The 17,643-nt window shown below is 38.3% G+C and overlaps 1 protein-coding gene across 4 annotated transcripts; it reads right to left on the reverse strand.

Annotated features, from left to right (window-relative positions):
• Window positions 1–914: 914 nt before the first annotated feature.
• On the reverse strand, window positions 915–17,402 carry echdc1 (enoyl CoA hydratase domain containing 1). 4 transcript variants are annotated; one of them, XM_081388237.1, is made up of 5 exons: window positions 16,885–17,402; window positions 8,513–8,655; window positions 5,495–5,547; window positions 3,677–3,757; window positions 915–1,721 (listed from the first exon to the last, which is right to left on the reverse strand). In XM_081388237.1, the coding sequence occupies exons 1-5, from the start codon at window positions 17,114–17,116 to the stop codon at window positions 1,313–1,315; spliced, it is 918 nt and encodes a 305-aa protein (XP_081244363.1). In that variant the 5' UTR covers window positions 17,117–17,402; the 3' UTR covers window positions 915–1,312. The 4 variants fall into 4 exon arrangements, with proteins under 4 accessions (XP_081244363.1, XP_081244365.1, XP_081244362.1 ...); XM_081388239.1 differs by having other exon boundaries at window positions 1,080–1,721; window positions 3,677–3,761; window positions 16,885–17,226; XM_081388236.1 differs by having other exon boundaries at window positions 1,080–1,721; window positions 3,677–3,808; window positions 16,885–17,226.
• Between the last annotated feature and the right edge of the window lie 241 nt (window positions 17,403–17,643).

Below are 17,643 nucleotides of genomic sequence, written 5' to 3' on the forward strand. Positions count from 1 at the left end.
GATATTTTGTGTTTCCTTCAAGACCTCATGGAAAAAGGGAGGTCTTTTTCCACCATTAAGGTCTACTTGGCTGCGATTTCAGCCTGTCATGTGGGTTTTGAGGGCTCTACTATAGGGCAGCACCATTCCACAAGGGGCTTAGCCGCCTCTTGGGCTTTGTTTAGGGGAGTGTCACTGCAGGACATCTGCTCTGCTGCCAGTTGGGCTTCTCCTCATACCTTTGTGCGTTACTACCGGCTGTATGTCACCAGAACTTCGGTAGCACATTCGGTTTTAGGAGTGGGGTCTTCTTAGCTCCTCCCTGTAAACCTGTTGGGTAAAGACCAATAAGAGTGAATGGGCCGGCTGGCCATGTTCATTCCTGTCACCAAACATTTACTTCCCTTCTTGGGTATAGTTTATGTGTCTTGGTGGGTTGGGGTTACTATCATGTATGTGTCTCATGCATGTTTCATGTCCTGCTTGTCCACAGAACAGTTAGGTGTGGCGTCACCTTTGCAGGTTCATGATTAATGGACGTGTCAGGCACCGCCTCCCCGAGGTGATCGTCCTTCTCTGGCTTTCGGAACCTCACTGTGAGTGTATTGGGCAATCGGGGAGCTGTCCATGTCTCTCCCATAGGTGGATCTCGAACACGAGATGATGAAAGAGAACAATAGGTTACTATCGTAACCCCGGTTCTCTGAAACATCGAGTGGAGAGATCCACCAGCTTTGCCCCGCTTGCCGCACGAGAAGCGAATATACTTACTGAGGAATAGCAGCGCGCCCAGCTGTTATATGCCCGTAGGTGAGGGGGTGTGGCCTCACCTGGCATTGGCTGCGCGTTTCTGTCTGTCTAGCCAGACTTGGTGCAATTGGATGCTTCTGCAGAGGTCAGGTACGGATGCCCTTCCCATAGGTGGATCTCTCCACTCAATGTTTCAGAGAACCGGGGTTACGATAGTAACCTATTGTTTCAGCATCTCCAAAGTTAAGAGAGGGGCGTATACGAACAATATTCCGCAAGTTGAAGAAGCGTGATTTAACATACGTATCTGACCAGTGTGTGAGTGAAAACGTAACGAGTCGAACAAAACTCCCAGATTCTTACAGTTTTTTAATGTGTATAAATACATCCAACACTTCCCAAAAATCACAAAACCTTAAACTTCAAAACAAGATGATGGAAGATGATATTTATTTACTAATGTGTGCATGTGCAAGTTGACGAACTCTGCAAAACAATCCAGAAACTTTTCGCTTCTATTTTATGATGTGATCTGAAAAGTGCTTCAAGCAATTGTGCAACAGTTTCAATGTTACGATTACAATCACTTATGTTTCGGTTTTAAAGCCAGAGCCTTGAGATTGGCGGGACCGCCCCATACTGTCCCAAACACGTTCCTCTCAGTCTTAAGGGCTTGTTCCAGGGGAAGCTCTCTTCCTGAGACGACCACCTTCTTGAGCGCCTGGATCACTGGAGCCGGAGCCTTGATGAACGGCCTCAGCCAATGCTCAGCGTGTGTTAGTGTTTCTCCCTCTCCAGAAGAGCAGAGGAGCGCCTCATCCACCAGTCCCATCTGTCTTCCACAGTCTGGATCCACCTTTACAGCCCCGCTCAGCAGTTTCAGGGCATTCTGGCTGCCGACAATACCAACTAGTCTTGCAGCTCCTCCCCATCCAGGGACCAAACCCATATGCTTATGGACAAACTGGATTACACCATCGGACGTCATTAACCTGGAAATGGAAATAAAATGGTGACGTTCTATTCCGACAAGATATTGCTTGATAAAAACATACTGTAACTTTCAGAATACTAATCTCTCACTATGGTCCAAAAAGATCAAGCTAGAAAGCTAAAAAAAAAACCTAAGAAAATACTTTTCACCTTTCAGCATGACACTGATCTAAAACACAAAAGAACGGCTTTAGCAAAGAAAGATGAATGTTTTGGATCGGCCCAGAGCTGAATCCTGTAGAAAGCATGTGGGGCGTCCTGAAGAGGGCAGAGCACAGGAGATGGCCTTGCTATTTAACATATCTGGAACGTTATTGCAAGAATTTTTTTACTTCATCTTAATTGGTACAAAACTTGGTAAAGGTTTTGGCACTTTCTGTTTGAACACACACACACACAAATCATGGACATGATTCTAAAAAGTTAAATGGTCCTGAAAAAATAGTCACACTGTAGTAGTCTACATTGTTTGCGGTCAAAAACCAAGTGGAAACTTTTGGTACTGCACCCAAACAAAATCTCACTGAATGCTCATTTATTTGAGGTATCAACCTTAAATTTGGAACAAAACTTATTTAGATTTATGGCTTTGATTTTCATACAGATTTAAAGCTGAAAACATGATTTAGAGTAAAACATGTTTTGGAAAATATATTTTATATAAACATTGAAAAGAGTATTTTTGAGATTCATAACAATAAACGTAAAATTGTATAACTCATTTCAAATTCACTTTTTGAAACTTTTTTCATTTCAGAAATAATCTGCCAAGTGTTGTCTTTAAAAAGAGACCAAACTTGAATCTGTGCTCCAAAGCATTCAAGATTTATGACTCATTTTCAGGTCTGTGCTCAAAAAGTGAATAAATTGATTATAACTATTGCATAAATATAATTGAGTCCCATAAAATCCCCTAAAAAATACAAAATATTAAATAAAAAATATAATCAAACTAAAATATAGTATGTGCTAGGGGTGGAACGGTACATGTGTTCGTATTGAACCGAATCGGTACGGGCGTCACGGTTCGGTGCATGAATTTACACGGAGAATGCACGGTACAAAAATAAATAAAACTCGCGTGCAAATTAATTAATGTAATGCGGAACTACTGTTAGATATGCGGGTTCTTTAATGACACCTAATCTGTAGCCCCACCTTAAGATAGGTTTGTTTATACTTTCGCCTGCCTCCGCAGTGCGAGCCTCCGCTGACCGCGCGCGCGCCTCCCCAAATGGACAAGGCATTTCTACTTCGCGCTCGCTGGTGTACTATTCTTTGAAACGACAGGGTGCGACTCAGTGTAACTGTCATCTAAACCATCAGGAATCAGCGGTGAGAAGTAAGGTACACTCGTGAATGTTTATTTTAGTTCAACAACACTTTGGTACACCAAAACCACACTACAAAATAATCGTGTAAAGCAGTAAACCAGTTTATTCCTTGTGACATTAGAAAAAAAATGGATACGAGAACATAACCTACAACTAAATTAACGTTATCTTACATCATTTCTAAACATTTTTATTTAGTTTTGTGAACCTTTTTATAAAACATGGCCATTTATTTTTATTTAAAGGGCTTATGTCTGCTATTGTAGGCTCATTTAGTTAATGTAAGCAACTAATTTTTTGTTTTGCTTTTCCCTCCATTGTACCGAACTCGTACCGAACCGTGATGTCTGAACCGAGGTATGAACCGAACCGTGACATCTGTGTACCGTTCCACCACTAGTATGTGCATTAATTTCAGTGAAATAAAAAAAAGAGTAATTTAGAACATTACGCGAGTGATTAATTCAGGGGGGTGTACATTTATGCAATTAGTTATTCCAAGTTTTTTATTCTCATCTTTTTTTCTTTGAATAAACTTTGAGTCACTTTGAATAAATGAGTAAATAAATAAAATAATATGACCAGTGTAAACAATTAAATATGTAAAAAACTGTGTGTACCTGAAGTCACATGCAGTGGTGAGTTCTGCCCCCCCGCCCAGTGCTCTTCCCTCCACCAGAGCCACGGAGATGAGCGGCAGCCTGCCTGAAACAACAGACTTTAGCTCGGACACACCACACTGCGGAATAATGCTGGATAAAAGACATGGATCTGCACAGTTTTCAAATTAAATGGTCATACCTAGGCATAACAGTCCAAAAATGCCCACTATGCCCTTATTTGCATAAGGGCAAATAAATATATTTGCCCTTATATGCCCACTGTGCACTATTTGAGGGGACAGCCATTTGAAGCGGAGTACCAAAACCATATAGAAATTATTGAATGCACTTTTTCAATCCACTAATGCACTGCAAAACCAATTTGAAAACCCATTATGCACTGTTGGGATTGTGCCAAAACTTTGGTGGTAAACGCTGATGCAGGCAAGCTGCATTTACAGTGCTATGCATAAGTTTAGACACCCATGCTAAAGTTGACTAAAAAGAGGAATAAAAAATCATCTTTTGGAAATTGAACTTAATGCCTTAATTAAAAAAATTAGGAAAAATCCAACCTTTAAGGACACCAATTTTCTTTGTGAATGAATAATGTATCGTAAATAAATAAATGTTCTTCCTTAAAATACAGGGTGCATAAGTTTGGACACCCCTATGTTAAATTCCCATAGAGGCAGGCAGATTTTTATTTTTAAAGGCCAGTTACTTCATGGATCCAGGATACTATGCATCCTGATAAAGTTCCCTTGGCCTTTGGAATTAAAATAGCCCCACATCATCACTTAGCCTTCACCATACCTAGAGATTGGCATGGTTTTATTTCAGTTAGCCTAATAGCTGGTTTGATTTGCATTGAGAGATGATCTTATGGAAAGTACCCCATGCTAATCTCTAGGTATGGTGAAGGCTATGTGATGATGTGGGGCTATTTCCAATATACTGATTTGGTCCTCAATTAATATTAACGCCTCTTATTATTATCAATGTTTGTAAACTTTGTTCTTGCTGCTTATATTTTTGAGGAAACTGTGATACTTTTTTCAGGATTCTTTGATGAATAGAAAGTTCAAAAGAACAGCTTTTATTTAAAATAGAAGTTTTTTATCACATTATAAATGTTTTACTGTCACTTTTGATCAATTTAACGCTGCCTTGCAGAAGAAAATGAGTATTCATTTCCCAAACTCTTACCTCAAACTCTTGAATGGTAGTGCATCATGGTTTTCACAAAAATATTAAGCAGCACAGCTGTTTTCATCACTGGTAATAATCAGAAAGGTTTCTTGAGCAGCAAATCAGCATATTAGAATGATTTCTGAAGGATCACGTGACACTGAAAATAATGTATTTATAATTTATATAATGTATAGTATATATAATTTTTCTGTATTTGGTTGTGTTGTGAACTTTTGCAGCGTGTTTCTGTGTTTGGTTGTGTTTGGTTGTGTTGTGAGCATTTGGAGCACTCGTGTGTTGTGAAACTGATGAAGATGTTTTCTTAATTTGCGGGTGTTTTTCTATTTGCATGTGTTTTCTTTCAGAGTTGAGCTCTCTCGGCCACCGTAGAAATGGGAGTAATTACAGCCACAGTTTTTAACATGCCATCTTTTGATCAAACTGCAAAAAGCTATGACATCTTTATTTATTTATTTTCATGATGATAACACGGTAACGTTTCTACAACGTAGAAAACTGCCCTTGCATAAACACGCATGTTTCAATAAGAAGGACAGGAGACCCTTTTCCCGGTGTGCCAAATATCCTCTACTTTCTGCAAATTCTGTTCAAAAACTATATTTCCAGTCGTGACCCACTAACCTGAGGAGTCGTGTTAGAGTGTTCTGCATGAACTCACACATCCTCATGCCATCCTGAAAAACACAGCAAACATTACATCGACTGGAAAACACTGGGTGTTTTGTTTTTCAAATGTTTCAGTAGGCTACAGAAGCTCTTGTACGTTTCCCTGAGGTCCACTTATAATATTAGCAAAGATAGACAATGTTTTTTTTCAATGGGACATTTTAGTTCTGAAAGTTACAATATCTTGCCAGAGTCGCTGTTTGGATTTAAATAGGCAAATGTTTAAGAGTCAATGACTGGATCATTCTTGCAGTGATTATTATGTTTCTAGCATGATATATTTTTATATCCGCTAACTGTCGTACGCGTGTTCACGAGAGACTGCCGTCCCGGCGTATGACGTAGGACGCAGGCGTAGCGCAAGTTCCGGTGACGAATGCGGAAGAGCAGAGGATAGAGCAAAACAAAACCTATGAAGGTCACGAATTAGAAGTCTAAAATGAACTTGGTTCTTGCGAGAACTAGCATATTCTCACCGGAGCGTCCTACGTCATACGCTGGAACGCCAGTCTCTCGTCAACGCGCGTACAACAGTTAGCGGACGTTAGATAATACAGTTTGTAAAGTTTTGAATATGAATAATTTTACAAACGCATCGCTTCACTTCAGAAGGCCTTTATTAACCCCCCAGAGCAGTGTGGAGCACTTTATGATGGATAGATGCACTTTATGATGGATAGATGCACTTTTATGATGGATAGATAGATGCACTTTATGATGGATAGATGCACTTTATGATGGATAGATGCACTTTATGATGGATAGATGCACTTTTATGATGGATAGATAGATGCACTTTATGATGGATAGATAGATGCACTTTATGATGGATAGATGCACTTTATGATGGATAGATGCACTTTATGATGGATAGATGCACTTTTATGATGGATAGATGCACTTTTATGATGGATAGATAGATGCACTTTATGATGGATAGATAGATGCACTTTATGATGGATAGATGCACTTTATGATGGATAGATGCACTTTTATGATGGATAGATGCACTTTATGATGGATAGATATATGCACTTTATGATGGATAGATGCACTTTATGATGGATAGATGCACTTTATGATGGATAGATACACTTGCACTGTATAATGGATAGATGCACTTTTATGATGGATAGATGCACTTTATGATGGATAGATACACTTGCACTGTATAATGGATAGATGCACTTTTATGATGGATAGATGCACTTTTATGATGGATAGATGCACTTTATGATGGATAGATGCACTTTATGATGGATAGATGCACTTTTATGATGGATAGATGCACTTTATGATGGATAGATGCACTTTTATGATGGATAGATGCACTTTATGATGGATAGATGCACTTTTATGATGGATAGATGCACTTTTATGATGGATAGATGCACTTTATGATGGATAGATGCACTTTATGATGGATAGATGCACTTTTATGATGGATAGATGCACTTTATAATGGATAGATGCACTTGCACTGTATAATGGATAGATGCACTTTATGATGGATAGATGCACTTTATGATGGATAGATGCACTTTTATGATGGATAGATGCACTTTATGATGGATAGATGCACTTTATGATGGATAGATGCACTTTTATGATGAATAGATGCACTTTATAATGGATAGATGCACTTGCACTGTATAATGGATAGATGCACTTTATGATGGATAGATGCACTTTATGATGGATAGATGCACTTTTATGATGGATAGATGCACTTTTATGATGGATAGATGCACTTTTATGATGGATAGATGCACTTTTATGATGAATAGATGCACTTTATGATGGACAGATTCACTTTTATGATGGATAGATGCACTTTATGATGGATAGATGCACTTTATGATGGATAGATAGATGCACTTTATGATGGATAGATGCACTTTATGATGGATAGATGCACTTTTATGATGGATAGATGCACTTGCACTGTATAATGGATAGATGCACTTTATGATGGATAGATGCACTTTATGATGGATAGATGCACTTTATGATGGATAGATACACTTTATGATGGATAGATGCACTTTTATGATGGATAGAATCACTTTATGATGGATAGATGCACTTTATGATGGATAGATGCACTTTATGATGGATAGATGCACTTTTATGATGGATAGATGCACTTTATAATGGATAGATGCACTTGCACTTTATAATGGATAGATGCACTTTATGATGGATAGATGCACTTTTATGATGGATAGATGCACTTGCACTGTATAATGGATAGATGCACTTTATGATGGATAGATGCACTTTTATGGACTTCAAAACAGAAACAGCCATTCACTGCCATTATAAAGCTTGGAAGAGCCAGGACATGTTTTAATATAACTTTGATTGTATTCGTCTGAAAGAAGAAAGGCATATACACCTAGGATGGCTTGAGGGTGAGTAAATCATGGGCTAATTTACATTTTTGGGTGAACTATCCCTTTAAAAATCCATGTAGGAAGACACATCATTGGTGATAAATGTTGTGATGTTTTTTCCATGGAGAACTGCATCAATGTTTGGTCAAGATCTTGTATTGGCAATGCAAGAGTCCAGCACTCTGTAAAGTCTCCTCCAGCACATCCCAAAGACTTTCAATGAATGTAAGGTCTGGACTCAGAGGAGCCGATTCATGTGTGAAAATGATTCTTCTTGCTCCTCACAACCATTGTTTCAGTTTGATCCTGATGAATCTTGACTTTGTCATCCTGGAATATGGCCATGATGTGTCTTCCTACATGGTGGTTTAAGAAATGAAAAGCTACACACTCCATCAGTTAGGGTTAGAAGGACTGTTGCCAAACATATAACATGCTAGAAACATAATAATTACTGCAATAATGATCCAATCATAGACTCTTCAGTATTTGCCTATTTAAATCCAAATAGTGACTTTGTTTTTGGCCAGGCAGTGTAAAATGACAGTATGATCTTTAACTGCTAAACTCTTCTCACCTGTGGGTTTGCTATCGCCCGGACTGCGTTGAGATCGGATCCGGAGCAGAAGTTTCCAGCAGCTCCCTTCACAATGACAGCTTTCCCTTCTGTCCAGCTCTCCAGTTCATGCACTCGCTGCTCCAGCTCAAGCATCATGCAGCCTGCGGGAAAACAGCACGTAGTGAAATCCTTCAAGCAAACTCATTTGAATGTCCTTTTTGTTATATGAAGGTCACATTAAACCTGCTTTTTTTAACATGCTAACATCATTTATTTGGGCAATATTTCAGATGTATTTACTGTATGTAAAGATTTTATTGTCAATCTTAAAGTCACAATGAAATCAAAAAATTCTGAGTTGACAAATCCAATTTTTTTTATAGAATATTGTAGTATTTATTCTAAATGATTTATCTGTACACATCATTATTTTTTAAATCATGTGCTTCGTAATCTTTAAATCAAAATAACTTCCCCTCCCTCTTGCAGTGACATCTCTTCTCTTCTCTGATGATGAGGGCGGGGCAACCTGTCACTCACATGAGATCCACCAATAGCAAACCACAACCATCCAATCACTTCCCCACGGACAAAATCAATCTATTTTTTCTATCTTACAAAACTAACTAAAACTGTATTTGATATAATTTGTTAAAAAATTCTTCAAGAGTGTTTCACAATAGGGAAGAAAAGACTATCATAACTTCTCTTTCATGCAGACTTTAACTTTTGTCTCAGAATCAGCCAATCATTCTTAAAATATGAAATTTCAGAAAACAAGTATAATCATCTCACAATTTCACAACAAGAATTAGACATAAACCAAATTTCAAACTTATTCTGTTAAATGTTTTTTTTAAGTTTGTTTTTTCATGTTTAGCAAGGAAACTGTGTAAGTCTGAGATAAAGCATGTGGAATGTGACGTGAAGAAAATCAAGATAAATATAATAAGGACAAAGTATTTTTTTTATTGTGCATCATTTCCAATCAAACACTAATTTTGTCAAATTATGCAAAACGTCTACAAAATACTTGTATATAATGCTATCATCACACTTTATATAAGGTGTCTTTACTCTGTACGTGCATACAATTTTATGTACAATGTACTTGTGTTGATGTTGTATTGCAAATCACTTGTGCTGCGATTGAGGTGGGAAACGTGTAAGGTTATGAACAGGTTTGGTGGTATGGGTAGGTTTAATGGTTGGGTTAAGGGAAGGGTCAACAGTGTAATTATACAGCGATAGAGGTGTTTATTAGGGCCCAAGCCCTGAAAGGGCGAAGGCCCTATTGTTTCCGTAAGGATTATTTTTAGGGCCCAAGCCCTGAAAGGGCGAAGGCCCTATTGTTTCCGTAAGGATTTTTTTTTTTTTTTTTCTTCATTATTTTTTTTTTTGCCTTTTTGCCACTTTTGGGGCCCTTAACATGCTCAAAAACTCTTGAAATTTTGCACACACGTCAGAACCTGCGGCCATCAGGGCCGGGCTGAAGCTGGTACTGGGGCGTGGCAGGGGGGCTCGACAGCGCCCCCTGGAATGGGGTCCGAAAACTTGGTCCATAAATCAAACACGCTTGCATGTAATAATATGAAACTCAGTACACATATAGATCTCATCGGGCCGAACAACTTTCGTGCTCTAAGTTTTACAAAAGCCCAACAGGAAGTCGGTTATTATACGTTGTTTGGAAAACGCATACAATGGAATGTGAAATACTCCTCCTAGGGATTTCATCCGATCGCCACCAAACTCGGTGAGAATAAAGTCAAGACATTGAGGATGAATTCTTGCGAACGGATTTTTGATATCTCGAACGGTTTGGCCGTGGCGAGGAAACAAATTTATGGCGAATAATGGGACACAGGAAGTGTGTTATAACTTCTGCATACATTAACTGATCTTGATGAAACTTCAGCAGTGTGTTCGTTGTAAGAGGCCGATCACATGGATGTGACTATTGTGAGTCAAAGTTATAGCGCCACCAACTGGCAGCAGGAAGTTTGTCACTTTCAAAATGCTTTGAAGTCACCCTCTTAATTTTACCCGATTTGCTTCAAACTTTATGTGTATAATGTAAACACAGGGCAGATGTAGACCTGTGAAAGGATTATTGATATCTTAGATACTGTTGCCGTGGCAACGCATCAAGTTTTAATATTCTTTTCGGATGCGTTTGAGACTCTTAACATGCTTGAAATTGGATGAAACTCGACAGACACATAACACTTATTAGCCAGTAGACATGTGAAAAGTTTCAGAAACGGGCGTGGCAGGGGGGCTCAACAGCGCCCTCTTGAACAGGGTCTGAAAACTTGGTCCATATATCAAACACGCTTGCATGAATTAATATGAAACTCGGTACACATATAGATCTCGTCGGGCCGAACAACTTTCCCTTTGTCAAGTTTCACGCCAGCCCAACAGGAAGTCAGCTATTATGGGTTGTTTGGAAAACGCTTGCTGTGGAATGTGATGTACTCCTCCTAGAGAATTCATTCAATCACCTCCAAACTCAGTCAGCATGAAGTAAAGACATTGAGGATGCTAAATTGCGGACGGATTTTTGATATCTTGAACGGTTTGGCCGTGGTGAGGAAACGAATTTATGGCGAGAAAAGAGAGACACGAAGTGTTATAACTTCTGCATACATCAACTGATCTTGATGAAACTTCAGCAGTGTGTTCGTGGTAAGAGGCCGATCAGATGGATGTGACTATTGTGAGTCAAAGTTATAGCGCCACCAACTGGCAGCAGGAAGTGTGTCATTTTCAACATGCTTTTGACAAAAGTGGGGGGGTTAGTTTTAAATACAGTAAAAAAAAAATGTTTTTATATTGTTCTCATCAAGCCGGACAACTTTCTAATTTACATTCGTTAGCTCAGAGCAAAAGGAAGTCAGATATTTTGGTCTGAATGTGGATTTTTTTGCAAAATCAGCCTATGAATTTTTAGCCACTCCTCTTAAACTATTTATTTTATTCCCAACAAACTTTCTCAACATGATGAAAATACATTAAATCTCAAACGGTTTTGCTATGGCGAGGGATTAAATTAATGTCCAAAAAGGAAAAACTAAAAGCCTCAAATTTTCTAAAAATGTAATTATATACCATTTATTTCTATATAAAAGTATACAAACATCACAACTAAACATTTTATTCTTTTTTTTTCAATTTAAGAATGAATTTTAAGTTTAAAAACTGCCAGAATGGTTGTTTAGTCTAAACAATACATAAATAAGGTCAAACATAGTGCTATACTGCCCTCTTGTGTTCAAAATCAGGTAGGCCTATTATATCTATATAAAAATATACTAGGTATGTGACGGTGAGAATATTTTACCACCGGTTAACTGACGTGTGACACCGCTGGGGGCTTTTTAATCGCTAACTTAAAAACGAAAGTAAAATATGTTCGTCCGCACTGACATTTATATTTGTTGAGCGAGCGTTTCAAATGAATTCCCATGGAAGTAGGAATTAACTGAAAAACGTTCACTCTGTTCTGCTCGTTCCTCGCCGTGGACGCGCACCGTTATGAATGCCGTGCAGCCATGAGCATTTTAGTTTCATTTTAAAATTAGCGCCTTTCGGGGGGTGGATTGCTTGAAATTATTTTACAAAAGCACAATTTTGTGTTTTATTGCAACTGTACACAAATATAAGTTAACACTTTGCAGTTTGAATGTCGTCCTGTATAATGACGGAGTATGTTTTTATGTGTCTACTGTTCAATCGCGCCCACGCCACACACACACACACACACACACACACACACACACACACACACACACACACACACGGTTTACTATCTTTGTGGGTACTCTCCATGGACTTAATGGTTTTTATACTGTACAAACTGTATATTCTATCTCCTCACACTAACCCTACCCCTAAACCTACCTATCCCATAAAACTTTCTGCATTTTTTACATTTCCAAAAAAACTCATTCTGTATGATTTATAATCTTGTTTACCCATTGGGACCTCTATTTAGGTCCCCACTGTGACACGAGTCCCCATGAGTCTGTGTGCATTCAGGTTAAAGTCCCCACCGGGATAGAAAAACATGAACACACACACACACACACACACACACACACACACACACACACACACACACTCCAGCATTACAATCTTGACATCGCAGCCTGTTCATTATAGCCTTAATAAAATATAATAATAAAATAGTCAACCTAACATATAAAAATTACACTGCTCTAAATAGTCAGTAGTACAATTCGTACATTCACAGTAAGCACCGCTCGCTCCACTGTGATGTTTCCAAGCAAATTTTTGCGCATGTGAAGAGGATGATTTTTTCCATCAATATTGGAACACGAGTGAAGAACAAAGCCTATAATAAAGAATAGTTTAGCATCCAAATACATCGCAAATGTTGAAACATTTTGATTCTGATGAGAGGGTTACGTGAGCCCAACACTGCTTACTTTCATTTTTACTTTTACATTAAATTTAAAGGATTTGTTGTGGAATATTTTGAGTGTATCATAAAATCTGAATAAAAAATAAATAAATAAATAAATAAATAATAATAAAAAAAAATGAATGAATGAATGAATAAATAAATAAATATATATATGTATGTATATATATATATATATATATATATATATATATATATATATATATATATATATATATATATATATAGCTGCGAGCAGCGATGAAGGGCCAAAGCCGGCGGCACCGCCACCCTAAAGGCACCGGGGTTGCGGTGCCACCGGCTTGGGCCCGTAATCGCTGCTCGCAGCTATATTTTTTTTTTTTCTTCATTATTTTTTTTTTTGCCTTTTTGCCACTTTTGGGGCCCTTAACCTGCTCAAAAACTCTTGAAATTTTGCACACACGTCAGAACCTGCGGCCATCAGGGCCGGGCTGAAGCTGGTACTGGGGCGTGGCAGGGGGGCTCGACAGCGCCCCCTGGAATGGGGTCCGAAAACTTGGTCCATAAATCAAACACGCTTGCATGTAATAATATGAAACTCAGTACACATATATATCTCATCGGGCCGAACAACTTTCGTGCTCTAAGTTTTACAAAAGCCCAACAGGAAGTCGGTTATTATACGTTGTTTGGAAAACGCATACAATGGAATGTGAAATACTCCTCCTAGGGATTTCATCCGATCGCCACCAAACTCTGTGAGAATAAAGTCAAGACATTGAGGATGAATTCTTGCGAACGGATTTTTGATATCTCGAACGGTTTGGCCGTGGCGAGGAAACAAATTTATGGCGAATAATGGGACACAGGAAGTGTGTTATAACTTCTGCATACATTAACTGATCTTGATGAAACTTCAGCAGTGTGTTCGTTGTAAGAGGCCGATCACATGGATGTGACTATTGTGAGTCAAAGTTATAGCGCCACCAACTGGCAGCAGGAAGTGTGTCACTTTCAAAATGCTTTGAAGTCACCCTCTTAATTTTACCCGATTTGCTTCAAACTTTATGTGTATAATGTAAACACAGGGCAGATGTAGACCTGTGAAAGGATTATTGATATCTTAGATACTGTTGCCGTGGCAACGCATCAAGTTTTAATATTCTTTTCGGATGCGTTTGAGACTCTTAACATGCTTGAAATTGGATGAAACTCGACAGACACATAACACTTATTAGCCAGTAGACATGTGAAAAGTTTCAGAAACGGGCGTGGCAGGGGGGCTCAACAGCGCCCTCTTGAACAGGGTCTGAAAACTTGGTCCATATATCAAACACGCTTGCATGAAATAATATGAAACTCGGTACACATATAGATTTCGTCGGGCCGAACAACTTTCCCTCTGACAAGTTTCACGCCAGCCCAACAGGAAGTCAGCTATTATGGGTTGTTTGTAAAACGCTTGCTGTGGAATGTGATGTACTCCTCCTAGAGAATTCATTCAATCACCTCCAAACTCAGTCAGCATGAAGTAAAGACATTGAGGATGCTAAATTGCGGACGGATTTTTGATATCTTGAACGGTTTGGCCGTGGTGAGGAAACGAATTTATGGCGAGAAAAGAGAGACACGAAGTGTTATAACTTCTGCATACATCAACTGATCTTGATGAAACTTCAGCAGTGTGTTCGTGGTAAGAGGCCGATCAGATGGATGTGACTATTGTGAGTCAAAGTTATAGCGCCACCAACTGGCAGCAGGAAGTGTGTCACTTTCAACATGCTTTTGACAAAAGTGGGGGGTTAGTTTTAAATACAGTAAAAAAAAAATGTTTTTATATTGTTCTCATCAAGCCGGACAACTTTCTAATTTACATTCATTAGCTCAGAGCAAAAGGAAGTCAGATATTTTGGTCTGAATGTGGATTTTTTTGCAAAATCAGCCTATGAATTTTTAGCCACTCCTCTTAAACTATTTATTTTATTCCCACCAAACTTTTTCAACATGATGAAAATACATTAAATATGCTAAATTGTGAACGGATAATAAATATCTCAAACGGTTTTGCTATGGCGAGGGATTAATGTCCAAAAAGGAAAAACTAAAAGCCTCAAATTTTCTAAAAATGTAATTATATACCATTTATTTCTATATAAAAGTATACAAACATCACAACTAAACATTTTATTCTTTTTTTTTCAATTTAAGAATGAATTTTAAGTTTAAAAACTGCCAGAATGGTTGTTTAGTCTAAACAATACATAAATAAAGTCAAACATAGTGCTATACTGCCCTCTTGTGTTCAAAATCAGGTAGGCCTATTATATCTATATATAAATATACTAGGTATGTGACGGTGAGAATATTTTACCACCGGTTAACTGACGTGTGACACCGCTGGGGGCTTTTTAATCGCTAACTTAAAAACGAAAGTAAAATATGTTCGTCCGCACTGACATTTATATTGGTTGAGCGAGCGTTTCAAATGAATTCCTATGGAAGTAGGAATTAACTGAAAAACGTTCACTCTGTTCTGCTCATTCCTCGCCGTGGACGTGCACCGTTATGAATGCCCGTGCAGCCATGAGCATTTTAGTTTCATTTTAAAATTAGCGCCTTTCGGGGGGTGGATTGCTTGAAATTATTTTACAAAAGCACAATTTTGTGTTTTATTGCAACTGTACACAAATATAAGTTAACGCTTTGCAGTTTGAATGTCGTCCTGTATAATGATGGAGTATGTTTTTATGTGTCTACTGTTCAATCGCGCCCACGCCACACACACACACACACACACACACACACGGTTTACTATCTTTGTGGGTACTCTCCATGGACTTAATGGTTTTTATACTGAACAAACTGTATATTTTATCTCCTCACACTAACCCTACCCCTAAACCTACCTATCCCATAAAACTTTCTGCATTTTTACATTTCCAAAAAAACTCATTCTGTATGATTTATAATCTTGTTTACCCATGGGGACCTCTATTTAGGTCCCCACTGTGACACGAGTCCCCATGAGTCTGTGTGCATTCAGGTTAAAGTCCCCACCGGGATAGAAAAACATGAACACACACACACACACACACACACACACACACACACACACACACACACACTCCAGCATTACAATCTTGACATCGCAGCCTGTTCATTATAGCCTTAATAAAATATAATAATAAAATAGTTAACCTAACATATAAAAATTACACTGCTCTAAATAGTCAGTAGTACAATTCGTACATTCACAGTAAGCACCGCTCGCTCCACTGTGATGTTTCCAAGCAAATTTTTGCGCATGTGAAGAGGATGATTTTTTCCATCAATATTGGAACACGAGTGAAGAACAAAGCCTATAATAAAGAATAGTTTAGCATCCAAATACATCGCAAATGTTGAAACATTTTGATTCTGATGAGAGGGTTACGTGAGCCCAACACTGCTTACTTTCATTTTTACTTTTACATTAAATTTAAAGGATTTGTTGTGGAATATTTTGAGTGTATCATAAAATCTGAATAAAAAAAAAAATAATAATAATAAAAAAAAATGAATGAATGAATGAATGAATAAATAAATAAATATATATATGTATGTGTATATATATATATATATATATATATATATATATATATATATATATATATATAGCTGCGAGCAGCGATAAAGGGCCAAAGCCGGCGGCACCGCCACCCTAAAGGCACCGGGGTTGCGGTGCCACCGGCTTGGGCCCGTAATCGCTGCTCGCAGCTATATTTAAATATTAGTACAATGTAAAAACTGATGTATTTTTTTTATTGAAATGTTAAGTGCAACCAATGCTATTATTTGATAATTAATATTTGACATATTGTATGAAAATCCTTAGCAAGTCAATGGGTTCTGCTATTTTATTCCAAAAGTTCCATTTCCAGCATAAACTGTCCTCAAACTAAATAAATTGCCCATAAATGTGTGGGGTAAACACGAGTACCTGAGAAGGCGTTCATGCGCGCTGGATTATTGACAGTGAGCACCGCGATGCCGGACTCCTGTCGCTTCTGGAGATCGATGGATCCTCCAGGGAAAGCCTGCAGCTTCTCCCTGATAACGTTACTCTCAGGAGCTCCAGTCGTGCAGACGGCTCGGTTCTGCTGAAGGACCCTGAGACTCACAGCACCGCGGGTCTGGATCCACCGGCACCGAGCAGCGCCGCACACATTCATTATGATTATGTCGTCGCGTCTATTATATTGTTCAATTTTTAATGCATGACTTTTACCGGTGTTTTAAAAGTACTTGACCTGTTTCGAGCCGTAGGAGTAACTTTAAAAACGGTCCTGAAAGAAACAAAAAATTAATGTAAACTTTCCGCTTTGATATGTACACCGCCTTTTACAATTAAATTCCGAATAAAGCTGCTATATATGCACTCAAAGTGTTGAGAAAAAAATCACAAAGAAATAAAAGTAGACGAAATACTATAGACTGTAAAAAATACCCACCAGAAGAGATGTCTTATGTCTGATAATTTATCTAAATTCACTTTCTATGCGGTGCTGCAATTGTCCAGAGGGGGGAGCTGTTCCCCAATACACACTGCAGCGCTGCATATAAAGGTAGAATACATGAACTGAACATCAACCCTGCTGGTGTCTGGTGTAAATTAAATGTCAGGATCAGCCCTTTCCCCCCTCCAGCCTCAAAAGAAATCGCCTCACTCACTTTAATCAGACCTGACTAAGATAGCGCG

Source organism: Scardinius erythrophthalmus (assembly GCF_964197995.2).
Source record: "Scardinius erythrophthalmus genome assembly, chromosome: 16".
NCBI classification, from domain to species: Eukaryota; Metazoa; Chordata; class Actinopteri; order Cypriniformes; family Leuciscidae; genus Scardinius; species Scardinius erythrophthalmus.

What these genes read in the sequence shown, in the direction of transcription:
- echdc1 (XM_081388236.1), bottom strand. Translation starts at nt 17,116, where the DNA reads ATGAATGTGTGCGGCGCTGCTCGGTGCCGGTGGATCCAGACCCGCGGT. An exon ending in GCGCATGAACGCCTTCTCAG is followed by an intron (nt 8,656 to 16,884) that starts GTACTCGTGTTT and finishes GTTTTCCCGCAG; the next exon opens with GCTGCATGATGCTTGAGCTG. An exon ending in GGGCGATAGCAAACCCACAG is followed by an intron (nt 5,548 to 8,512) that starts GTGAGAAGAGTT and finishes TGTGTTTTTCAG; the next exon opens with GATGGCATGAGGATGTGTGA.